Source organism: Drosophila willistoni (assembly GCF_018902025.1).
Source record: "Drosophila willistoni isolate 14030-0811.24 chromosome 2L unlocalized genomic scaffold, UCI_dwil_1.1 Seg196, whole genome shotgun sequence".
Taxonomy (NCBI): domain Eukaryota; kingdom Metazoa; phylum Arthropoda; class Insecta; order Diptera; family Drosophilidae; genus Drosophila; species Drosophila willistoni.
The window spans coordinates 6,518,073-6,545,913 of NW_025814048.1; the positions used below are offsets into that span (position 1 = coordinate 6,518,073).

At 34.8% G+C, this 27,841-nt stretch overlaps 1 protein-coding gene across 5 annotated transcripts; it reads right to left on the reverse strand.

Annotated features, from left to right (window-relative positions):
- Positions 1-7,642: 7,642 nt before the first annotated feature.
- Positions 7,643-27,166, reverse strand: LOC6640078 (mucin-5AC). 5 transcript variants are annotated; one of them, XM_023182199.2, is made up of 8 exons: positions 26,880-27,166; positions 10,265-12,193; positions 9,800-10,198; positions 9,568-9,731; positions 8,719-9,510; positions 8,504-8,664; positions 8,297-8,438; positions 7,644-8,234 (listed from the first exon to the last, which is right to left on the reverse strand). In XM_023182199.2, exons 1-8 carry the CDS (start codon positions 27,058-27,060, stop codon positions 8,031-8,033), a joined length of 3,972 nt encoding a protein of 1,323 aa, XP_023037967.2. In that variant the 5' UTR covers positions 27,061-27,166; the 3' UTR covers positions 7,644-8,030. The 5 variants fall into 5 exon arrangements, with proteins under 5 accessions (XP_046866146.1, XP_023037967.2, XP_046866149.1 ...); XM_047010190.1 differs by having other exon boundaries at positions 7,643-8,234; positions 9,800-12,193; XM_047010193.1 differs by having other exon boundaries at positions 8,297-8,435; positions 8,504-8,658; positions 9,800-12,193.
- Positions 27,167-27,841: the final 675 nt, after the last annotated feature.

Here is a 27,841-nt window from a genome sequence, read left to right on the forward strand (position 1 = left end):
AAATTAAGTAACAAAGTATTGAACTAAATAATTGGATCCGTTTGTGAAAAGTATGCGAATAACTATTTATAAATTATTTTTTTTACTTAATGCCTAATTTCTTGATTAATGCTTCGCTTATTGAGGTTTTATTTTATTTTATATTTTAGTGACTTATTTGGCACTTAAAATATTTATTTTGACGTTTGGGTTTATTTTATCATTAATTTGACTTCAAGAAGATAAAAATGTGTATTTTAGCCGGTCAATAAATCTTATGAATTTATATAATTATTGATTTACAATTATAAATCAAAAGGTAACACAAGGAAAGCAGGTTGTCTGTTGTCTAAAAGTTAAGAAATGTAAAAACAAAAATGTTCTACAATTTTCACAATCTACGTAAAGTATTTAAAAACATAAAACAATTAATAATATTTTAAAATTATAAGTATCTTGTTAAAAGAAATTCGAAAGGCTCTACACCTGACAGAGGTTTTCTTTTTTGAACCTATGCTAAAACTGTCCTGGGAACTATTAAAAAATTGACTTTATTTCTCTCAGTGTAATCCATTTGTGGCCGTTAGTAAAAATGAAGACACTCGCAATGACTATGTAATATTTTATAACGCATTTTGACAAATATTGCTAATTAAAATCTGCCTGCCATTTGCTAAAACGGCCTATCGATTGGTCAATTTCAAAGAGAAGTCTTTAAGGTGCCACAGGCATGTGGTGATAATGTAGTTAAAGGTGATGGCAAACGCCCCCCAACGAAAGACACAACATAAATACATTTGCAACAGGCTTAAAGAAAAGCGGAAATATGTTTCCCGGTCCCGGTGCCATCTGCATTTTCCTGTCGCAGTTGTAGTAGTAGTACAATTAGATATTGCGCAATGAATGTCGTGGCCCGTGACTAAACCATCGATATGAGGCGAAATGGTTAGGTAGGAGAAGATGCAACCGTTGTCATTACGTCAGCAGGTATCCAGCAACAACAACTATCCAGCTACTCGCCTTTCACAAGGTGTTTGTTGTCATTTCTCCCAAGCAGCTTCCAACTCTGATTGAATATCTATACCCCTCGCCAAACACACACATACACACACACACACAATGTAGGTATCTCTTTTTATGCATCTTGGTATTTGCTCTCTGCAAACTGCTTGAATAATTGCCTTTGCATCAGCCTCACCCGGTCCCCAGTGGGCGTAAAGGAAGCAGATGTAGTAGCAGGTGATGGCTATGGCTCATCAACAACTCCATCATCATCATCGTCATAATCATTATCATCATCAACGTCATAGTCATTGTAATAAAATTTAAATCATTGGCATGCGTGTGACTACTTTTTTGCTCATTATAATACGCAAATTCATGTTGTTTGCTTTTTTTATTTCTTTTATTGGTTAAACACATATATGTATAAGTGTGTGAGTGTTTTTTGTGGTGTGTGTGTGTATACCTTAGTGTGGTAGCTGCAACTGCATTTTGTCGCGAGCTAAATTTTCATTTTCACCTGAGATTTGCTCTGTTTCCGCCACAGTTGAATCACCTTTCCCTTCGCTCTACCCTCTTTTTTTGGTCTCTGGCTTTGTTTTTGGCAGTTCGAGTGGGAGTGGGTCTGTAAGCTCAACCATTTTTTGTTATGTTTCTTGCTTTGTTTAGTTTTCCACGGCAATTAGCTCACTTTCCCATTAAAACGACTTCTCTCTTTATATAATAATAATAGAAATAGTGTGAAATTACTGCGTTGTGTTTTTTCTAGTGGTTTGAACTTCTGTGAGGTGAAGATATGTGGCATGTGATATGAACGTAAAAAATGTATTTCAATGCAATTTCGAATCTTCAAATGAATCTAATGTGCAAATTGTTGTTAATAAATTTTAAACAAATACTTAAATATTTGCATAAATTTGTCACTTACCTGACTCTTGATTCAATAAAAGTTAATGTTTACATTTCAGAGAAAGAACTTGTTCTATATCTAGGTCAAGTTCATTAATAATATGATATACCTATACATTAATGACTAAGGAGTACAACTCTTAACTTAAACTTAATAAAGACAAAAACTGGTTTCTTGAGCACAGATTTAAGCTTCTGATATTGAAAATGATCCTCAGGACAATATGGACATATGATACTTAACTTTTTAGTACAGTATTTACTTATGTATATTAACAGTAATAAATTTTTGTGATGTAAAAAAATAGTAGGTTTTAAACTTTAATTGGACAACCCTGACAACCCATTCACTTGATATATTTGGCAGGCAATATATATATGTATACTAATCCTATAATCCTGTTAGATTGGTATATCGCTTATTCAAATCGACGCTTATCACTTTGGGCACTTCCCTTATTAGTAGTTTAGACTTATTACACCGTTTTATCATTGTCTAAGCATAAACCAAAAATAATCGAATGAATCTTTTCAAATGAATATTGTGATAACTATACAGTGAAAGAAATGTATTAACTTGTCAAATTTCGGAAAATACGTAACTTGGTTAATGGAGGTTAATGAACGAACTAAAGGTCAAATTGAAATATTCTGATTCAATTTGAATAAATAGAATTGTTTGAATAAGTAATGCCGATGTGAAACAGGAAATTACGGTCTATTAAAATTATTCATTATACCATTGCAATAATAAGTTGCCACTAATGCAGAAATCATAGTTTAGTCTTTGACTTTAAACTCCAATACCAATTCTAACATACAGTAATCACATTTTAATTCATTCATTCATTTATTTACTAATATTGATATATACATTTAATATGTGAGAGTAATATTCTAAGGGTTATGAGTTCATGCTGCATTGGCATTTTCTACTTAAATATATAACAATTTGATAGACATTGATGCTTAACGATAATACAAATATTATGAGATAAATTGGTGAGAAAATTTGATAAAACACCTATTGAATATACATTAAGATAAAACCTAAGGCCTGAAACTAGAAATTATGTTAGGATATTTATTGGAGGATACGTTGAATACAAACATCTTTTGTCGAAATTATTGTGGAGACGTTCGAGTAATCACATTTATTTCAAAAACAAACTGTATAAATAAATACTAAAATAAGAATCAAGATTCGAATGCATTCATAATTTTACACTCAAACTCTATTTGTTTTTGTTTCGTTTGAATATTGTGCGACCAACAGCTTACTCATTCACTCGAAGACGAATTTCAATTTTATTAAATCCATTCATTTCATATTGAACAAACTTATATTTCTGTCATTCAAGCAGTCAGCATGAATGAAGTTAAAACATTGTTTAAGACATTCAATTCAATTCATTCAGTTCTGTATATGAACTAAGTAAATTCCTCTAAATAAAACACAACTGCGAGGAGATCAAATAGTTATTCACTAACTTTGTGAGTTTCATTTAAAGTTCGCAGAATTTTCATTAATATGACTACTTATATGATTTCATATTTCATCATAATGTATTCTAATATCTGTGCTTACTTTAAAGTTTCCACAGTGTAATAGTTTATCAAAATTGAATAAATATATAAATGATTTAAATTTATTATAAGGTACTGACCTTTGAAGAGTTATCACAACTTGAAGCTTAAGCTTATTATTGCTTTATTTTGTCTTCATTTGTTGTCAGGGACGGATCAAAGGGGATCATAGGGTCCCCCATAATTTCAGACCCTAGTCTCTTGACAGGAAGAGATTGCGAATCAATCTTGTACTATGTTTAATGCAAACACTTTTATAGTCATAAATGGCCAGTTTTTACTTTGTTTTATTAATCATTTTTTGATTGGATTGTTTTCGAAGTTTTTTTCTAGATCCGTTCATGTTTGCTTCACACAAAACTTTTGGGAATATCCAAAAGATTTTTGTGGTACCAAACTAAGTCGCTATTATAGTTAGCTTCTTTTCGCATGAATGCAGTTTATTCATATTTTAACCTTTTCATTGTTGGCCTAGTTGCAAACCAGTTGCATAGTAACTCTGTGCAATAAATTCGATTATAAAGTAATCAAAAAAACCAAAAAAAAATGTTTGCTTCATAACGTTTGCAGATGCGGTTATTAATCGCTTGTCAGTTAGTTTAATTGAAATTTTCCACTAAATTGAAATCTGGTTTGACTAACTGAAACTCGAAATTATTTTCCGTATTACCAATCGACATAATATAAAAAGTTAGCTACTTAATATTTTTTGTCATAATTTCTAACCTTTTCAAACAAATTTCAATACTGGGAAGAAAATAATTTTCCAACTGTTTTTACCATGCATTTTATTAATTGTCTTATTAAAAAGAATTTGACTTGTCATTCCACAAATGTCAAAAGAGATTTATGACAGCATGACAAACGATTTTGATTGATTGGAGATACCTGTCATTTATCTGATAGATTAGCCACTAGTTGAATAGATTTATCTTACTCTATTTACTATATTTTTGTAGTTATTCAATTACTTCCTCTGCGTTTTTTGTTTTCTGTCATTTGATTGCCAAAATTATTTGAGGCCAGCAATTAATTCAAGTAACATTAGATGGTCATGGACTGTTTCATGTTAGTTGTTGGTACAAAATATTTCTTGTTGCAAGGTATTTGGTTTTTAAAAAGTAATGTACTGCCTTACTCATTTGCCTTGCATTGACAAGTCGACAAGGCAAACACTGACGATGACAAGTGACAACAATGCCAACAAGGAAGTTGGAAGCGCATCTCCACGCGCGCGCCCAATTACGACAAAAGCAGCAGCAGCAACGGCTATAGAGGAACTCACCTGAACACATTGAGTTATGGCTTGCAACACCTGCGGGCAGAAAGAGATTTGACTATTTCGACTTCGACATTGTCATTGCCGGCGGTGGAGACGCAACACACACCGAACACACAATGTAACTGGAACAGCTTAGCGAAAAAATGTGTTTATGGCTTTGGTTTTTTTACGACGCTTGCAATTCTCTCAGTCGCGTCACAAAAAGTATTTACCCAAAAAAGAAAAAGAAAAATATCATGTATACGCCCCCTATGCCAAGATGAATAAGGTGTGAAGAGACAGAGAGAGTGTGTGTTACTCCTGCATTTGAAGGCCAACAATCTGGTTACAATCAATCAATATATTTATTCGCCAGGCGTATGACATAAGATACACCCAATAATGAGCGTAAATTGGCAACAATGGCAAATCAAAAACCAAACGAAAGGTATGCCACAATTTCCCCCCCCCCCACATTTTTATCGTGAGGTGTAACTATTATACATTAATTTTATGGTCAAAGTTTTTCGATACGTGAGTTGGATGAGCTGGTCGACGTCCACAATTGCAATTGTTTTGCGAATTATTTGCAGCGTCATTGCCAAATCGAAATCCCAAATGGGTCAAACAAAGATAGAGGTAAATGAAAACCAAAGCAAAAAAAAAAAAAAACAACAAAACTTTTCCATCATCTCTTAATGTAATAAAATAATAATCATTTCAGCTGCTGCTGCTACTAGTCACCGTTTTCTTAAAAAAGGTTTGTTGCTTTATTTATTTTTGGCATTTTTGCTTTTATTTTTATTTTGTGTTTCTCTGTTGTGATAATTATTAAATAACACCACAATTATATGCGTATATGCCAAGAGGTGCCAAGAGAAGGGAGATCGATTACCATGTACGACCTTTCCATCTGGCCAATTGCTTAGCGATATGCGATCAATTAATCTAAATGCCGCCGCTTTTGAAGCTGACAGATACATGACATTGAACTTCATACATCATAGGTTTTCAACAGCTAGATAGATTAGCTAGCTAATGGTCAGATATTGATGATGTTTTGACTCCTGAGCATCGACTGACTTAGACCTCATACTCTTAGACGTTGGTGTTGTGTGAAGATGATCTTGGGGGCGTCACTGACCATCATTAAAACTGAAACACACACACATACGGAGAGGCCACTCTTGGTTTTCTAATTTTTATGTGCATTCCGGTCTTGTGGCACGACCAACAACAACAACAACACAAAAGGTAAACTTGCCTCTGTTGCATAAGCAATCACTCGACTCGGACTTTAACATTTCATCTTCATTTCCAACGTGAAGCGGTTGGTCAGGTCAGTGCGTTACTGCCACACGCAAATGGTACCAACCTATGTAGATACACGGTAGACACGATCTCGAATTTTCATATAATTTTAATTTATTTATGCGTGTGAACCACAACACTGAGATACTGACACCAGCCACCAAAGTTGTCATAAATTAAAAGCGAAACGTATGCTTTTCACCCGCCAAGTGAAATGTCATAAGAAATTTATGAATTACCAACAGATGGTCCATGAAAAAGTTTGTCTTACTTATGACAATGACATTACATGGGCAAAAGGTGAAGAAAAGGTAAAGGTAATCAAATAATTTGGTCAGGAATTGAAAAATATATAAAATTATAAAAATACGGATCTAGATTGGTGGTCCAGGGCTATGCATGATACGAACTTTTCAAGTAAATTATATCCCTTAATCGATTTTCCATTAATCCATGTATCGATTTTCTCCACTACACAAAAATGTATAAAATGATCTATTTTTATTTATTTTATTAAGCATTTTCTGAATGGAATCACCAGTAAAAATTTTTTAGATAACACCTTCGTTGAACAAGTTTAAATTCTAGAAATTTAGGTAAATCCTTTCCTTCTTAAACATTCGTTAGCCTTTCGTTTCGTTTTAATTATTATGTTTTAAAATACATTTTAGAAGAATTTAATATTTTTAGTTAATTTCTTAAGTAAAATTAGAAAATTGTTTAAATAAACCGCAAAATGTAATAATGATGAACAGGCTATAGGTCGCCACAGTGAATGAAAGAGATAATTTATTATTTTATTTTGAAAACTTAAAATTTTCACAATCTTTAACATTTGAATTTTGCGCTCAACAATCAATCAACAACAAGCGCCCTCTAGCATTGGTGAAAACACCAACTTACTCACCGGAAGTGCTAAGGGTGAGAGTAATTTACTCAGTTCAGCTTTCACATTTTCATACAAATTTATGTAGCATAGTTTCAGGATCAATGTTTAATGTTAGCTCAATGTCATGAAGTTTATTGGCAAATTCGAAAGGAAATTCTCCATTGAAAACAGTATATCAAATCAGGGACGGTTTTAAAAATTTTAAACTTTTGACTCCCTTTAGGATACGGTCTTTTAATCTATATACAATACCTGACAATTGTTTTGTAGATCCGTCTCTCTTTCATCTTTACTAATATGATCTAATTAAGACTTGGGAATATAATGAACAAATCTGAACCAGAAAATCAGGAAACATAAAATGATAAATAAATCTTAATAAAGTCAATTAGTTTTCATATTTTGATCGTTCAGTTTCTTTTCCTGTATGACAAATCTTGGCCAAAATGCCATTTCATTTATTACCGAATTTTTTTTTTAATGTTAAAATAATAATTTTTCTATCCTTCAACATGTAGTTAATTAGTCTTTATTGTTTTCTTGTGTTTTTTTTTTTTTAATAAAATTCTCTTGGATCATCTTATGTGATTTAATTAATATTAAATTTCATTTTCGTTTTTCCAAATTTATTTGATTTATTTCACAATTGGATTTGTATTGATTTTTATTTTGTTTTTACAATACTTTAAGCTAAGGGAACTAAATTAATTTCTTTAGATTTAAGTGGGATGTGACTTGAAGTGTTTTATCATTTTTTCAGAGTTTGGAGATAGAATAAATTATGTATATAGTAATGTTTAAAATTAATGATTAGTTGTCGTTGATATTGCAATATAGAACTAAATTTTAATTCAAAACAGTTAACTAAGCTAAAACTAAGTCTTCAAATTCTTAGTTGCTATTTATTTCAAAAGAGGGAGGGACAGGGAGGGAGGACAGGACAAAAACGCGTCTCATCTGCAGTCGCCGCGGGGACTGTCAGTGGAAAAGTATTTTAGTATTTTCATTAACTTAAACTCTAAAAACTAAGTGCCAATATTTACAGGGAAATTGGAATTGCAATTGGTGTTGGTATTCGAGTTGGAATTGCTGTTACTTCATGTAGTAACTGCTTGGAGCTCGTCCAGAAGTGTAAGTGCTCATGGGTATGCCTTGTGGACCGGGTATATGATTATGTCCACTTGATGAATGTGTTACAGATTGATTCTGTGACCCGTACAAATGATCGACACTGGTATTACCAATGCCATTGCCGGATGGTTCATAGTCGACATCATAGTAGATGCCACTTTGATTCTAAGAAAAGAAAAATGAAATTAATTTAAAGAGATTTTAAAAGTTATTGACAAGCTACTTACTGCTATGCTGCCATTACTACGACTTTTGGGGCGTGGCACTTGAAAATTTCTACCCAACAGATCGGCACGATCTTCCTCTTCACTGGAACTAGAGTTCTCCAGTGTGCGCATACCATTGGCACGTGGACCCAGGCCAAGTCTTCTAAGACCAAACGAAGAGAAATTTAGATTTTGATCAGATAATTTTTGAAGAGAAATGGAACCTACCTGGGCAATGGCACTGGCGGAGCTAAGGTGGCACTTGGATGCATTTGCATGGTGCTTTGCAGGGACATACCACCGATGGTACCCATGCCAATTGCCCCCAAATTGGGATAGGCAAACATGGCCGATGAAGGTCGTGTTGGTCCAATTGGTTCCGCCTGGGACTTGAGAAAATTAGCGCAATGATTTAAAAGAAATGTTTCAACGATTTAGCTTACCCCATAGTGATTTGTCTGAGCCATCACATCCGCAATTTGTGCCCAACGCATGCGATCTTCTAGGGTCACTTGATAGCCCGCTTGGGGTAGTCCAGCCGATTTTAATGGAGCCGTATTCATATAACCAAAGACAGGTGAACCCATGGCATTCTTTTGCTCGCGTTGCCAGCGCCGTGACCACATAATGAGACACACCAACGTCAAGACAATTATGATGACAGCCGCCACAGAGGCACCAATAGCCACACCCAAAACCTCGCCATCAATCTCACACTGTGCGCCATAGTGACTTGAATCGCAGGCACAGATTTGAGTGCCCTCGTCATTGTAGCTGCATACGCCACGATTATTGCAATACGAATCTGGACAGGATTGACATTCGCGTCCTGCACGCTGAGGCTGATCAGCCCAGGGATCTCGCCAACCGGCGGCACAAGCGCAACGGAAACTACCCCAGGTATTTGTACAACTGGCACTGGGATGACAATCATTCAATTCCATAGACTGACATTCATCCACATCATGGAGAGCAGAGACAGCTCCTTCGGGCGAGCTGACATAGAGAACCGAGTTGCCTATGTTATTGTTTCGACGATGGAGTACACCAAGCAAATGTTTCTGAACATCGCTACGTAGATTGGGCCTCAAGGTTTCCACACTTTCGTCCAATTTGAGGGTAAGATTAACATAGACACCGCTGCCACCCAATTGAGGATCTCCTCGATAGATATTGTTGACCTTGGCCTCCATAAACTCATCCGAATATGGTGTCATCGACATGGCAGAATCCAACTAAGAAATGAATTTAAACTTAATTAAAGGAAACTTATTTGGAGTTCAATAAGTTACCGCTCTGATGGATTCGTAGCTCAATTGGCCAAACGGTTCACTATTGTGATCCATTAGCTTATTATCCCACACAATGCGATGTTCATAGATGCGATCCACACGCATGCCCAGATGGAAGGAGATCACACGACGACAGGGTTCACGATGTTTGCGACGTGAGTAACCTAACCATAAGAAACATTCGTTTAAAAACTTCCTTTTTAGGCTAAAAGATTAAGCAATCTCCTCTCACCTGGTCGACAGTGACAACTGGAGACACCACTGTCGGTCTTACAACGTTCATGCTGGGCCTGATCACAAGTGGAATCATCACCCACAATGCAGGTATCAATTCTTACCGGTGGTGGCGTTGGACGCTGACGATAATGGGGACGAGTTGGTCCAGCATTCGTTGTGGCAGATGATGGCGCTGGAGATTTACTCTGCTGTCCTCCACCTCCTCCTTGTTTTGGTTGAAGTTCTACAACTTCTGTTTCTGGGACTACATAGCCTCCACTGCTTTGGGTGACTGCACCACCACTACCACCATTTCCAGTTGCTGTTCCTGCTGATGGTCCCGCTGCACCACTTCCACTTCCTGGCAGCTGTGGCAATCGTGTAGCTGGAGTTGTGGCTCCAGCCTGTGGGGGATCTGTGGGATCACCAAAGAGATTGATGTAAGTGCGTTTGCCATCGATCGAGACAAAGCCATCGTCACCTGATGCCGACACAATAATATCCGCTTGAGGGCCATTCGATCCAGAACCATAGGAACCATAAGGTTTAATATTGATGGTCTGCTGAGAGCCACTGCCCTTAGGTCCAGGCCCCTGAATGGCCGACAGAGTAACATCAAAGATTTCACCATAGCCGGGAGGCAAATGCTGTCGAGTTGGTTGAATGGCCGTTTGTTGAGGCACTGAGGGACGTGGCTGGGCTTGAGGACGTGGTCGGCCACCGGGCTTAAATTCCGGATCATCGAGTACTATGCCAGGACGAGGATGGTATTGGGCAGAAGGTGGAGGAGTGGCACTGGAATTAGGCGACTTTTCGGTTGTTGTGGTTGAGGTGGTTGTGGAAGTAGTGGTTGTGGAAGCAGTGGTGGAAGTGGTGCTAGTAGTGGTTGAGGTAGTTGTTGTTATGGGCTCATTAAAGGACGAGGACGAGGGTTTAATCTCTTGCGATTGCGTGGCCAGCATATCGCTTTGAGGAGTAGTCAAAATCTCACTAGATCCACTGATTAGAGTGGTGGTGGAGCTGCTCTCCAAGCCTGGTGTGCGATTGGCTGTCATAAAGATGACTTCCTCAGTTGAGGGATCCAAATCTAAACTCTCTGCGCTATCCATGGACATGGGCACATAAGTCGAGGACATGCCCATGACGGTGTGCACCACGGAACTCGTCTCGATGATTGTGGTATAACCATCTTTATCTCCCGATGGTTTAGGTTTCGTTTTCTTCTTCGTACTAGGAGTGCTGGCTGGAGCAGGAGGTGGCTGTAATTCATCTTCCACCTCCCCACCGCCATCTGTATCCTGATCGGATACTTCTATATACTGAGCATTGACATCTTCCTGCGAGAACTCCGAATCGTAAGTAGTATCCGCTGTAGGTTGCACAGCCTCCAAATCGCTTTCAATCACTTCTGGTTCTTGTGGGGGCTGTGGCGACGGGGAGGGTGCCACATGCGGTGCTGGCAATGGTTTGTATTGTGGCAAAGGTCGACGGCTGCCACCCACACTAGTCGTTATGGGAGGTCTTGGTTTATTTCTATACCACGGTGGACGATTGCTCACAAACCCTGGACGTACTGGAACGATTTGTTCAGGTATTGGGACTCCAGTGATGAAAGGTCTGTCGGGACGATCAAATGGATAGGGCGGAGGACGCATTGAGGTGCCAGGCTTCTGAGCCTCATAATCAATGGGCAAAGGTTGAACATCCGAGATTCTTGGTGGACCTCGATTGTTAATCCTACTGGCCGAGGGACGTCTTACCGCTTGAGTATTCGCATGCACATTGACATTGCCATTCAGGAGCTTCACAATTCCAGTTATAATATCTTGAATATCGGGATTTCCATTCTGACGGGCACTATGTGGAGCCTGGGTTGCACTGGTCATCGCTGAGGTGGCAGTACTGCTGCGACTCGGCCTGATTGGGGACCCCGACGTAGGTTGTCGCAGGTCCCCTTGCACTAAAAAAGACGCCTCCGAACTAGATGATGAACTGGCTGCTATGGTGGACTCAGTTGAACTGCTACCTCCCAGTGTCTTTCCAGCTCGTATGCGTTGTGTTGTCTCTGGCTTTTGTTCTTGATCGTGACTCTCGTAGGTTCCAGTTGGTTTGATGTTGTAATGAAAATAACGTCCCGCTGAAACATCTTTGTCTAGATCTTCAGGATAATTAACATCATTCGGTCCATAGTGCTGATTCTGATGATGCTCTTGAGGATGGTGATCATGTAATATGGGGGAAGCTGAGCGCTGAACACGGGCTAAAGTTTCATTTTCATCTCGTATGGGAGCATCGTTCTCGGCCAGTCGATTAATCGTATCTGCTATGGTACTCTCAATACTAGGATGCGCCTGGCTTAGGTGGATGCTCGATTTGGGGGAAATCTGTGAGATACTCTCATGTTGGCCAGCTAAAAGAAAGAGAAAGAGAAATACAAATTAACAGGTGAAATTCTTGAACTACTCAGGCATCAATTTCACTAATTGCACTGTGTAAAGAATCTGAACCTGCCTGTGCGGAAACAAAAGCCTCACAAGGTTTCACTTTTCCAGGGCCCAACCCCAAAAGCGACATGGGTCTGTTTGTCAGTGTCACACACAAACACACACATTGCATGCATTCATTTGCATTTTCTTAGGAAACCATCTCCATTTCCATTTCCATCTCGGTTTCAGTCAGTCCCCCATCATTTGTTTTCGATGTCAAGTTTGTCTTTTGTATTCTTTTCACTCTCTTGCATCTAATTGTATTTGCATTTTAAAAAATGTTGTTGTCTTACACTGACAATCGCAAAATCACATATATAGATATATGTCACAATTTTGAAGGCTTATTACATATCTCTCAACCATATAATATACACACACACACACACTCACACACGAACATATTTAGTTACATACCAACTTTAGATACCCACAATTGACTTGGCCTCGACAAACTGTAAGTAAGAATTTCATAAAATTGCTACGTCAAGCGTTGAAAAGATGCCAAAGCAAAGTAACTACTGCAGATTTTCATCATTTTTATGGGCATTTGCAGAATGCGAAATTATACCAGCCATGAGAAAGTTAAGCAAACGGATCAACACATAAATTAACTATAAGAATTCACTATATTCACTTGTTTGAAATTCCACGAACTTTCAGCATAAAGAATAGCTGCTTATATCGTTAATTCATACAAAACTCTTAAATTCAGCAGACGGTTTTTCAACTTTTTCTTCATTATTAATCTTTATCTTCTTGGCATGGCTTTGTTAACATGCTAGATTTTTGGCAAATCTTAAGTAAGTAAGTTAATATGAACAGCTTCAACAGATCTGAAGCTAAACAAACGTATAGAGTGCAAAGAGAATATGAATGTAAGGGCGTTTAAAGCTATTAGACTGAAACATATACATACATTTTAATAAATAAATGAATTAAAAATTTGTAATATATTTCAAAAGACTTTTTTTCTAACTTAATGAAACCAGACAATTTTTAACAACAAATCGAATTTTCGGTTGCTTTTATCTTATTAGACATAACTAATTCTAAGTATAATGCAGAATATAGAACAGCAAATGAATTTCTAAGAACTTAATATAGACTATCCGACAATTAAATTACCTTCCTTTCCATGTCCCATATTTTATATGCTTAAATAAGAGTCAATTTTTATGGCTAAAAATTGCACTGTTAACATAGAGTTTAATTTTGCAATGAAAAAGCTTAGAATAAGTAGACGAATTAAGGTTGAATAGATATTGGTTATAATTTGTCTGGTTAGATTAGGATCTATTTGAAATTTAAGTGAAACATTGCAATTTAGTCGGCGCGAGGACAATCTTCCAAATATGTCAATTGAAATATTAAGTAAATTTAACAAGTATAAATAAATAATTCCTAATAGTTAAGTACAAAAATAGATGGCTTTTTATTGTAGTTAAGTAATCCGTCAATATGGAGTATAATTCTTGTTTAGTTTGAATCCAAACAAAATTCGCAGAAAAATAACTAAGAATTAATTAAAATAATTAGGACTTTTATTCTTGTAGACAACTGCCTTTATCAGTGGAATTTAAGACTGAACTAATTCTGTAGTAAGAACTTATAAGAACACTTAGGCATCTCTTAATTGACTGCTTAGGCTTAGCAGTAGTTAATCATAATCATTTCCTCTTAGACTTGCTTTAGAAGGCGGGCAAAGAATCTTACTTACTATTATTTAATAATCATATATAATACTTGACTACAACAAATCAATCTGAAGCTTTAAGGGACATCTAGTTAAAGATTTAGCCCTAAAACCTTATCCTTAAATGTCAATAGTTTAAATTATGCTTTATCAATTCAGACTTTCTCTTAAAGCGAAGTGCGAAGATTTCAAATAGAGAGACAAAATTAAGTGGTAGAAGTTTTCAATCTATCAAAAATCTCAATATCTACTTGCAGAGTTATTAAATCTGTCTTCAGTTGCAAAAAATGTTTTCGAATTGTGATCTTTGCCCTCCTTTCATTCACATTGCCACCTTACCAGACTTTTGGCGGCTGTCAACATATATGAATCCGAAATAGACACCGATTGAACTCTGTGACCCAAACCCATATCATTCTTAACCTGCAATGCCAGTCAACAGATGCCAAGTATTTCTATGGAGTCACAAGCACACACACTTTACTGGCACACCTCAATCCGTCGTCTGCGTGTGTGTGTGTAGACTTTCTTCTATATACATTTCGGGGTGTGATTTATGGGCTCCCCCGCTGACTTGTAGATGGCTGGGCTGTCAGACTGGTTGAATGCAGCTTCAAACTTCGAGGTTATTTTTTATGTTGAAGGTGTCAAGTGCAATTGCCGAGAAAGAAATGTTTGTCTCACATATTAGCGCGACTAGGAAGAACCAGTTTTAGTTTTTTAATCTTTATTTTTTTGGGTAGAAGAAGTCATTTTTCGTTTAACTGTTATGGGCTCATAATTCACAGCAAGTTTAGTTATTGAGTTTAACCCAAATTGTTTTTGCTTGGGCTCTTATTTCCTTACTTCATGGTTTGCCTTAGATTTTTGTATATTATTTTTTTTTTAGTTACTTTCACCTGTTTGGTTAGAGCGTTTAAATTGAAATTTCAAATATTTAATTCACTTTCTATAAATAAGACATTGGTTTGCTTTTTTATACATGTATATAAAAATATAATTAGCAATTCCTTTTTTGGTTAAAACACTTTTCACTTTCCATGCAGTTTTTCATATGTTGTTGTTGTGGTTGTTGATATTGATTTGAAAATGAATTTATAACTGGTTGAAGTAAAAGTGTTTTGATTTTAGCCAAATGCCGATGGCTGTAAAATTGCCAGACAAAGACAAGACTTGGTTGGCCAAAGCTGGTTAAATTGTAACACAAATTTCAGAAACTGAAAAACAAAAACAAAAAGCGCAAAATTGAATTTGTGGCATGCAACAACACTTTCACGGACCTCGAACGAAAGTAAAAACTTTTGTGATTACCAGTAACGAATTAGAAGAAGCAGACAGACAGAAACAAAAAGATACTACTATACTATATATACATATACGATAAATACTTACATACATATGTAGGTATAATAGCGCCTGCTGGTTCAATGCACGACTGGGCTGCCTGCAAGTCACTGGAAATGACAACCAGATGAGAGGGTCATTAGTTCCAGCGCTTGCCTACACTAATTTAAACGCTACTTTAGCCCACGACGAGGACGCACGACATCGTCACGACAGCAACAACAACACCAACAACATACCGGCAATAAATGGTTAAAGCCCCAAATTGCCAATTTTCAGCGCCTCCACCAAGAAATCACTTTCTATTTCACGACACAACCCAAAATAAAGAAAAACAAAACAAAATGTAAGCCAAAAAGCTAGCGATAATAATTACAATTGCCTTGCGCTTATGAAATAACGACAATTTTAGATTTTCAAGCGATTTCAATATGTCATACACGTACCGAAAACTAAAAGACAAATTCAGTGAGGGCAAGCATTACGCATACGCCTCGTGGGCATGCCTAAAACGATCGCAGACTTTGTTAGAGTGTACCTGGGCAAAGGGGCATTAGTGAAAGGGGTTATACTTATGCAATAATACAATTTAATATGGCTAGGCGACAAGTTGTTATATTTTCACCATAAATAAATTGTGTAATTACATATTTATATGGAGGTAATTGCCCAAACTTACAAATAGAGAGTTATATGGTTAGAGAAAGGCTTTTGTTTAGTTAAAGTGTTCTCCAAGTGAAACAAGTTGAAACTCTATTTATTTGATTTTAAAAGATTTTTATTTGAGAGAGAGAGGGAATTAGAAGGAGAATTCGGCAGATAATAGTGTCAAAAGAGATAAGACAAAGAAAATGAAGAAGAAATTTGTTAGCATTCCTAAAATAACCAAATTATTTTAACCTTCGAACATTTAAACATGCACAAAATTAACTATACACAAAATTAACAAAATAAGACATAAAGCAGAACTTTCTTTCATTATTATTGTTAACATTTTTCATATTAATCTAAAAATTTATAAGACTGACGGAAATTGTAATTCTTTCATTTTTTATTCTAATATTTCTTTACGATATAAAATGAATTATTAGGTATTGTCTTACGATTTCAAATCGTATTAATTGATAATAACCAAAAATGGCATTAACCATATGAAATCGAAAATAAAAAACTGCCAGACGATAGTAAAGAAATAGCCAAAAAGGAAAACTAAATGATAATCTCTTACTATTGTTATGGATCAAAGCAAAATGTTTAAATTTTTAAAATTTCTAGGGGTTAATGTTTGGTGCCATAAAATTGATTCATGATTATGGAGAAAATAATCAGAAAGTTTCGCACCATGTATGAAAATGAAATGATGGAAATATAATAAGTGATTCTTTAATAAAATTTTTCTTTTCTTAAGATCTGATATTGATTTTGGGATTGTAAGGCAACATTTTGATTGTTAAAGAAAATTTCGTTAAATGGTAAGCTAATCTTCATACTTTGTATAATTTCTTAGATATAAATCTATGCACAGCGGAAATTAATAACACATTAAACACGATTTTGCAATACTTATACAGTTCGATGGATTAATAAATATAGGTATAATAGGTATAACAGAATTTATTGGCAAGAAAATAAAGGAGTTTGAGAAACTAAAAGAAATGTGTGGGCCCATTTCGAGATAAATTTTATGTCATAAATTATATCTGGATATCTGTCCATACTCTGGAGTATGAGGTTGAAAAAATTAAAGCCCAAACAGTCACCAAAAGAATATGTTAATCATATATACATTCCTGTTTGTATAAAGCCAGAATAAAGCAAATTTGGAAGTATGGAATTTAACTTTGAAGTTCTGTAACTTAGTCCAACACGCATTCTGCGCATCATCGCTAAGCCACTATTTTATATATTTGAAACTCTGGCGGTCTCCAAAGTATTTAGAAGAAATGCAGGAAGACACTGCGCGCGGTTGGAAGTCCAGTGCAACCAACAGGCGATAAATCTATTAGATAATAGCACACGGACAAGCCGCCTGAAGCGGCGGTTTCCACTGAATCTAAGTTTTCGCATCCCTCATTAAATGAATTGTGTTAATTTTCTTTTCTTTCCTTTATACTATGTCCCATAAATTACACCACCATATACAATTGATTGTTGTTTCCATAGATGATGTTTTATAGCCCCGTCAAAGTGATCACACAAATTATTTATTGTCCTTGTAAAGACAGATCTTCCATACATAAATCAAACCAAATACATATTCCTGTTAAATAACGTTTTTTTTATAGAGCATAAAGCTGTAATAATACTGCTTATAGGCAAACGCTTTAATCGTTTTTAAGAAGCAAGAAATTATCTTTGAATTTATCTATAAATTTTTAAAGCCAAATAGCTTGGGATTGACTTTTTTTGTGACTTTTAAGACTTTTATGTCTTTTAGCAATTTTTCTTAATATTTGCCATAGAAACGCGTTTGTATAGAAATATCTTTTCTATATAGTATTAAACAAAAAGCATTTCTTTTTTATGTTTTAAGCTCTCTTTTATGGCTATAGACCTTTATTTTTGTTTGTTGAACAATCGCAGAGTTTTAATCTAAACAGCAAAAAGAAATATCATAAATACAATTTATGGTCTGAGTCAAACCTCTTACATTCTTTCTTTCTTCCTCTCTCTCTCTAAGCATAACTTAGTTGTTAAGCTAAGATTTCTATTAAAGATGCTGGCCACATCTTGACTGGTCATCTACAATAAAAACCCACGTTCAGGGCACGCCCCTTGACTGAATTGGTAAGGTACAATTTCTCTTTGTGGCATAATAAAAAAGGAGAGAATTTTTTTTTTGTTTTTGATTTAATGCTAATTGATTTCCATTTGGTGATCTTGTTGTATTGGTGGGCGTTAGTTATGAAAAGCATAGAGAGAGAGAGAGAGAATGCCCCAAAAGTCGATAAACAATGAAAGTATCTGCAGCCTGCAGGTATTTTCATTAGCTAAGCAAATAAAGTATCTGACACTTGAGCAATCAAACCGTCAACTGTTTGTTTTTGTTTTGTTTGTCTGTCTGCAGAACGAAGCAACAAACGAACAAGCAAGCAAACCAACTTCACTTGGTACCTGGCAAATAAGAAAACTTGATTTGTATCTCCCTAAAGCAATGGACACTGAACTTGAGTTGAAGTAAAGCTCTTGTCTAGTGAAATTACAATGCAATAGCTATGCTAGGTAAAAGTAAATTTTCCAATTTTCCATACTATGGCATTAGATTTGCAATTATTTATGTTAATTTTCCGCAAGAAAATTCAATAGACAAATCTGTGTGTATGTATGTATATACACAGATACTACATAGATGCATGTACATTTCTTAAAGTGTATATAAATTTAGCTCATCTTAAAACCAGACTTAAGACCAAAGCGAATGACCTTAATCAAGGTCTGCTTTGGTCGAGTCTGGCATGGTCTCTGGTCTCTGATCTAACCGCTTTATGGCCAAAGTCAAAGCCAAAGTCGAAGTCAAAGCCGGTTGCAGTTTGACTGCATTTTCTGTTGCTTCTACTGCCTGTTGGTTACGCTCAGTTGCATGCCAAAAACAACAACAACAACCACAGAAATAGCAGCAGCAAAAATTCAAGAAAAAAAACACACAGAAAAATTTATTAGCAACCGCTTTGGTTGTTGTTTTCTTCTCCTAGATGAGCTCTGCGCTCTGTTGGCTTTCAATGTTGGCAAAGATCCTCAATCTCCAATGGCCAAGCCAAGGAAAGTTTTTGCTACTTAATTGTTGTTGTTGTTGTTTCATACCTAATTGCCTACTCCAGCTCATATATTTAATTAAGCCAAAGGCAAAAATCCACATTCTTTGCAGAACAAAGTCTTGTAAATTTTCAAGCGATAAGCCATCTGCAGCAAAAAACAGAAGAAATAGTTGAAATATTTTCTGTTCTGGGCTCTTAACACGCCAAGGGAATATTTCTTCAAAGTGTGGAGTGTTATCTTAGGTCAGTAAACCCAATATATAAGTGAAGGAAGCCGCAGAGAAACAACAAACAATAACAAGAGGAAGATGAAAGAACGACTAATTGAACAATTAAATATAATTAAATCTTAAATAGAACAAACTTATCACTGCGAGAAGAATGAGAGCAAGAAATGCCCCTTTGGCACTAGGAGAATCCGTCAAAGAGGTAAAGAAAAGACAAGTCAAGTTGTTTAGCGACAATTTATTGATTAAATAGGAGACATCTTTCTTCGTCTCTCTCTCTCCCTCACTCTTTCTGGAGGCTATCTATCTTTGTCTACGAAACGAAACTGTGTCAATGTACCCCAGCAGAGACAACAGCAAGTTGCCTGTCGACCAATATGGTCTTAATGGTCTGTGACAAGTTCAAAAGCAAAGCTGGTATAAATGTTGAGAACCGGCTTTGGTTTTATATATTAGCCAGATATAGCTTGGCAGCTAGTCAGCCAGCCGGCCAGTCCGTTGGCCAGTCATTCATTCAGTCACTCAGTCAGTCGTGGTAACTTTTTATTAGGCTATATCTAACTGCGTGCCAAATAGAAATGGGTGAAGTGTCTCTCTTTCTATACACACAAGCCCACTTTTACACACACACACACAAAAGCATACTTGGTGTGCGTGGGCCAGTCCATGCCTATACGTACGTGAGTGTGTGTGTGTGTGTGTGCGTGCCAGCTAACTGCGTCTCTTTAACGGCACTTGACTTCCAGTTTTTCTTTTCTTCTATCTTTTTGTTAAAGTTTTTTTTATGGTAGTTTTGGCTAGTTTATGATTGAAAAAATATCAATTACTTTCAATTCAAGTTTGTTGCCTAAGTCTTTTGTTTTTAGTTGGCCCAAATGGCCAATGGAAAATCAAACAAAGAATGCTTAACCGTTAGCAAACTTATGAAACTCGACTTAAAATCTTTAATTATTACTTTTTCTGAACTTTATTTGAAATGTAGAAAAAGAAAAAAAAATAATAGCGAGAAAATAGTAAATAATAAAACAAGAAGAACCGTTTTTAAGTAACGTTGGAATTAAAACTGTGAAGGCAATAATATATAAATTAAAAATGATTATTTTAAATAAAAAAACGTTACTAAACATATTGTTCTATAGAGCGACAATGGGTATTAGTTGTAAATATCTATAATTGAATTGATATCCATGAGAGAAAAATGATTTGAAATCATTTTTCCAAGCACAAAGTTCAAGAATAACATTGGCCCTAACATTTTTACGCATTTTTTGAATTTTTCTGTCAACTCGCTGGCTTTGTTTATGATTTTGTTAATAACTTAACATATTTAACTTAAGTTTTTTGTGAAAACAAACTTTTAAAATACAGCAATCGTAAGCTTAAGGCCTTAATTACCATAGCTTAACCTTTCAAAATTAAGCGACATTTGTAATTTTGCTCTAATAACTTATCAATAATAATAAAAACAACAATCACACTTCAATCCTTGTTTCATAAATCTTTAAAAACAGCCATTATAACTTTATATAAATATGCTATAATTTGTTTTTTTGGGTTGAGATAGGGATACTAGAAAGGTTTATTATTGTTTAGTGTATGATTTACTTTTAAACTATCAATTAAGCACTAGAAACCATGGCCATCGGCTAAGACAATACATTAACCTGGAATTCTCATCCCGAATCCTAGTTCTTCACTTAAGCTTATGACTTTGCCATTTATATAACTCATCTACCAAGGACTACAGGTATAAACTATTTTTATAGAGTATTTTGTATAGTAATTTCGCTTTTTATACAATTTTTTCTAAAGAGATCGCACTTAAGGAAGGTAAGGTTTTTTCTTGAATAAAGATTAACCATTTTTTCGAAGATTATTGATTGTTCCTATATCTTATTTTGAAATCTATATTAATTGATTAAAATGATTTACATACAAACAAATAAATATTTCTGTGTATGTAAAATTTTAAAGAGAAAAGTTATATCAGGTTATTGCCTTTACTTCTTAGCAATTCCAATAAAATCCCTTATGAAATAATTAACAGTATTTCTTTACAAAAACATTGTTGATTTTACAAATGAAAACAAAATGAATGACTATTTCGTTTAAGGTTGGGCTTTTTTATATTGTTTATTTAAATTTTGTATTGTGCTATAGGATCATCAAAAGTTAAATCATCATATCGATTTATGTCTTTGAATAAACAGTGTAAAATTTCGTTTGCAACAAAAAAAACCTAAAAGATATGGCAACTTTTAACCGGTTTGCAGCAAATATCTCCAAATTTCATTGATGGACCGCCATTGATGTCCGAGAGTTCCTCTCTACCTAAGTTGCAGCTTCATTTGGCCCGAGGACAAACACATATTTTTTGCTTGCGTTGAGAACGTAACGAACTTGGCCAAAAAAATGGAGAAAAAAAAATAAATTGTGGGTTCGGATAACTCTGTTTGGCAATGGGATGGATGCTGTTGTGCCTGTCTGATTGCCTCGCTGTGTGTGTGTGTGTGTCTGTCTGACTGTCTGTCTGCCTGTTGTGTGTGTCGTTATTGGGTGTGTGTCTGTTCATGCTGCCTGGGCTTACAACTTTCGTTGTGCTGAATTTCATTGTACAATTTTTGTTGTAGGAACTTGACTTCGGTTTGGACTGATGGGAAAGGGAAAGTACGACAAGATGCCCAGTGTATGCAGTTATTGATATGGCCAACAAAATCGAGATCAAGCTGTGTAAGCGCACACACACTCACACATACGCACACATATGAGTCTAATTGATTGAGCGGCAAAGAAAAGAAAGAGAAAGATCTTAAGCCTCAGCTTGAAAGTAAAGGGTGGAGAAACGTTTAAGTTAATTGAATACAAGCAACGATGATTACGCTCATGAAATGTCAATTTCATTCAAAATATAACAAATCTATAAAGAAAAGAATATTTTCTTCATTAGTTAAGTAAAGGAGGGGAATAATCTCTCTAGGCTAATGCCTATTCATATATGCATTTTAATTAAAAATAGAAGAACAGCTCATCAACTGTAACCGTTTAATTGCTAGTCGACTCGTCGACTCTTCTCTTCCGCACCCACAAGCTGACTGAGTGGAATCAATTAAAGCTAACTGCACTATTTACTAGGCCAAATACAGCAACAACTGAAAAACCTTTCATGCAGTTAATAAGCCTCATTAACATAAAAGCCATGTTAAAGTTCCATAAGAATGCAAAGCAACTACAATGTGAGTGTGGCTGTTTCATGAAATTAGGTAAAGTGAAAATTATTTTCTTTAATTAAACTAAATGAAAGAAGTCATAAGCAAAATAGACAAACAACCAGCCAATTGAGAAAAATCCAAAACCAATGCCAAGTAAAAACCGTTTCATTTAACGGCTTTTTGGGACTTTCCAAATATTAACGGCCAAACAAAAAATAAATAAGAATTGTAATTCGTTTCGGGAAAAACTGTCGCTGAGTTTATAGAAATCATGATGAGTTATCTTTTTTCCCCCTCCTTTCGAAGAAATTGGGGGGAAAAATCAATAATCTTAAGTGGCACAAACATTCATCATTCTCTCTCACAGCTGAAAGCAAAAGGTTTCTATCTCTAAGGTCTAAGCCAACATTTGACATTTTACAACAAAACAAAAACAAAAACCAATAATAAATATTTTTAACCCCAACCTGTTGCATTTTCATTTTGCTTTTTCTTTGATACGTTTCGTTACGGCCTAAGCTGATTAAATTTTCAGATTACACTTGGCATTTTGGCACATTTCTGTTACATGGCCCACTTGCAGTCTCAAACCCAGGCCCAGACACACAGAGAGCGACCGAGACAGCAGTTAGACAGAAAGAGAGAGAAGAAGAATAACCGAAAAAACCTGAAGAAAAAAGGTGCCGCTTTTGCTGTTGCTGTCTGCCACTTTGCTTGCAGCCTCCAAAAGAATTTATCGCTCAGCTTTTTATTGGGTCAACCAGCAGGTTCGTTCGCTTGGTTAGGTTTCAGTTTTGAGTTTTGAGATATCTTTTTTCTTCTTTTTTTGGGAATTCTTGGTGGGCCCAATCCACCAGTTGACGCAATTAATTAAAATTCTTCATCTTTATAAGGAGAAACAGGTGTGTGATTTTGGTTTCATGATAAACAAAATAAATGAAGTTTTTTTGAAAAAATATGAAAAAATAAATATGAATCAACCAAATTTGTGATGGATTAGGTAAAAGGAAAATTTCAGAAATTAAGTGGGGTTTTTTTTAAGAAGAATAGTTTATATAATTCTTATTTTTTGTGTCAACAATTATTTAAAAATTTGTGAACAACTTTTGTAAGAGGAACTATAAGAGTGTCTCTTAGACAAAATAGAATTAATTTAAAAACTTTGTGTTAAAAACTCTTGGGCTTTACGATAAAATTACAAGTTTAACGTGATCAGACTAGAGAATAAATGGATCGGGTCCAACACACATTCAAGACAATCTGAATAGCAGAAAAACAGAGTATGTAGAGGAAAAGATAACAAAGATACCAAGATACCAATGTGATGTTGAATTAATGTTGTCCAGCATACTTTTTTTTTTGAATAAGTTCTTTAAGTAGTGAAAATTTACTCTTTCCCACCAATATGTGAAAGATTTGGCAGAAAGATCTTGCTGTACATCCACCAAAATTCCAACTACAGCAAGAAGTGAGCCTTCGGACCTTTCGGATGCGTCGGATTAGAGGACGTCTACCAATTTTACGCACCTCAATATAGCCGAAGAGCGTTATAAGTTTTGGTGAGCAGCCTCTTCGGAATAGGAAGCGAAGTTTGAAAGTAAATTTTTACTATTCGTAAGTACGTTGTACATACATAGATGTGCTCATTAAGATTGGCCAAAGTATACTGCTAATCATGATACAATACATCAAGCAAGAAAAACAGTAAGGTACCAAAACAAAGTATGCTTTTGTTTATACTTTTTGTACTTGTACTTATTACTTCATTAATTTAACAAAAATTTAACAATTAAAAACCAGCCTGCTTGATAATAAAAAGGAATCACAATCACAGTTCCATCAGTAGTTCAATAGGATTGTTGAGAAAGTTGAAATATAACTGGTCCATAAAGTCCTTGAACCCTTAAACCGTATAAGCATAGGTGAGTCAATCAAACTGACTTAAAGTCTTCTAAATTACAGTTTGGAAACGATTGAAAACAATTGACTTTAATGTAATTATTTCCAATTTGCAATTATTTGCGAAGCTGTTTAAAATACGGGCTGGAAAATAGGCTATCTTGGTTTTTTTTTCCCCTATTTGATTAATTTTATTTCATGAATATTATAAGAATATGATATGAATATTATATGAATATTAACTTTGAATATTATTATGTGAATATTATAAATTATAAATTAACATCACGAAAGAGCGAAAACACGACCGGCTTCGGTTAGTGACAGTAAATGAAATGTTAAAAATCATTTTATGTTATAAATTAAGAAAAATGATTTGATTTTCTAACGAACTACTACATAAACACAATAGTTTGCACATCTTGTAAATGTTGTTCTAAATTTTTTTGTTGGAAAAGTCACGAAAAAGTTCTAAGTTTTAAATAATTTGATCGAAAGCGAAGAAATGCAGGTTACCATTAACTTAAGGAATCTTGAAGTACAAGTTAATTCTACAATAATCCTGAATATTTTATGTTAATTCAATTCAAACCCATTCTGTTAATTTGAGCACGTTTAATTGTCCTCTTTAATCAAATAACAATTTGCATTTTCTTTACAATTAATTTCTTATATAATAGCTACAAAGTTAATTGTAGTTTTGTCAATGCAAAAGTTATATGGGTACACATATAAATTAACTTCAATTTACGCATGTCACGCACTTTATAGGTAAGTCTGCCACAATAAAAGAAAGACAACAACAACAACAAAATAAAAATAAAAAACCCAAAGCCAAAGACCCCGCTTTGGCCCAATGTATCCGGGCTGTGGCTATGAATAATCACACACATTACACAATTGAGCGACGAACGACGCAAACCAAAAATGAACTCGAGGCCAATGAATGATTCATTTAAAGAAACGACGAGATGAACTACATTTCATCATCATTAGCTTTCAAATCATGCAGCATTCACTCATACGGAGATATGACCAAAAAAAATGCTGATATTAACTAGGTCAATCCCCTATTTGTATAGGCAAATTCTGGCTAGACAATTGGCCACAATTGTGCTGGCTGCCTTATCATTTACCCTGTCACGGGAAACTTCGCACTTCATTAAGTTGGCAAGCGGTATAATGGCATACTTTTCTTTTACGATTTCGACTCGGAGTCGGAGTCGGACTCGGAGTTCGAGTACCCTATGCATTCTTAGTAACGCCTAATAAATTATGCAGCAAACGCAAGCTTTCTAAAAAAAACAAAAAATAACGAACCAACATAAAAAACAGCAGCATACGTGAAAAACTTTTGGAGCATCTTCTCATGTACAAAGTAAAGAAAGTGTCTATACAAAAATCTCTTGTATATATATGCATGAAAAACATCATCAAATGTGGTTCCTTTACAATTAAAAAGTCTTTCTCCTCTGCCTCCTACAACCACTCCTCTTCCTCCAATTATAACCACATCTGGCCTCTAACTTTAGAGACTGTGAAAGTTTTTTTTTTTTTTTTTACTTTTTTATGTTTTGTCCTCGGCTTAAAATCCTCACAATTTGTTGGGTTTAATACCCTATTCAAAGGAGTACGTTAATTTGCTTAAAGATGAAGCTAAAAGTCTTAAGACAATCTACGTATAAACATATGTATTTGCTTTAGCAAAAACATAATAAACTTTGTTAATTAAAGCTAAAATTAAGTTCTTTGGCTTAAGAACTTTAATTGTTTGGACATCTTAAAGCTGTAAATATTGTTGTCTAGAAATTGATTTTATTCTCCGTGTTTCCTTTGCAGTATTGTAGAAAAAATATTCCAAATGGTTAAGGAAAATTGTTCTACTATTTTAGAATAATTTTCTTTAAATATTAAACAAAAGCAAATCTCACACAATCTGAGCTTATGTGGAAAGAACACATGAAAAATCTAAAGAAAATGTCTTTTTAAATAAAATCAACACTTAGAAAAATAAAAAAAATAGTTGTTAAAAAATTGTAGCTTACATTTCTTTCAGGGAGGGGAAGAGTTATAAAAAGTCTAATTAATGGAATTTCTTTTAAAACTTGGTACTCCTCTCAGCTTTATTTATCTTCTCAGCTTTATTGGCCAAGTTCTAATAGATACTTTAGTCTGAATCTGAGGATTTACTTGCAGAAGTTATATTAGGAACTTCTCTAATCGATTCGTCCAAGTTAAGCCCTACTAATGAGAAGCTTAATATATTATTTAAATAGAGATAAGCAGTTGAATTTGTCAGTTGTCTAGAGTATAAAGCTTTAAAAAGTTGGATTAATATAATATACTTTTCTCATGATTTCTCTCATGTATTCTAGAGTATAAGAACTTCGATTTTGTTACTGCAGAAAGGGTATTTAGCCCATCCCCCGTTTCTTTTTTTAGGTGTCTTTGTCATTTTTCTTATTTTTTTGTTTACTTACCCGTGGTTTGAACCAACGCAAAAATGGCCAACAACAAAAATGCTGTCAAATGCTGACTTCTTGGCATTCTATTGTTGCCACCTTTACTCGATTTCGACGGCTGCTGGTATTGTTGTTGTTGTCGTGGTTGCTGTTGGTTATCTTTCTTGTTAAATGTAAAATTTTGTGGCTTTCGTCGCATTTTTGCATAAATTGTTTTGCTTGGATTTAAATTTGTATTGGATTTTGTTTAAGTTGTTTTTACAGCTTTGAACTTTGGCGTGGCATGTTTTTATTTTCTGTGCTGATTTTGTTTTCTGCAAAAAAAAAGAGAAATAGAAGAGAAAAAAAAATTAAAAATATTGAATTTGTTTCTGGCTTTTGTCTATGACTAGCAACTTTACTTAGGTAACTTCGTAGGCAAGCAAATTCGTGGGAATAAGCAGTCATAACTCTAAGTAGATGTCGTTGAAATAGTTGTCTCTTTTTTCTTTTATGGGGATCACAAGTCATTAAAAAGCCAAACACCTTCAAATGAAAGGGGCATTGCATCATCAAAAGACTAACAAGAATGGATTTGGTATAAACAACAACAAAAATAACATATAAAAAAGAATGTTTAAACTTAAAATCTCTATTTTTGGTAGGCATTTAGTTACATAAAATGGGAAATCATAACTGAATCTGATAATTGAAATGCTAATTTTGATGAATGTTTGTTCAATTTGTTAAAAGGGGGGAAAGTTTTAAGCACTTTTTTTTTTGTATCTTCCACGAGGTGTTAAGAAAGGAGAGAAGAAGAAAAATAAGAGAAAGAAAAGTGAAACTTGAACAATAAACAACTGATAGCAAAAGATATTAAGATATATATCAAAATACCTTTTAACCTTCAATCGGTTATCCAATAAACGAATTGTTCAATCATTAAAGAAACTAAAATGCTTAACCACAATTGTTTCAATTGGAAAGTGAAAGCCCCCGCC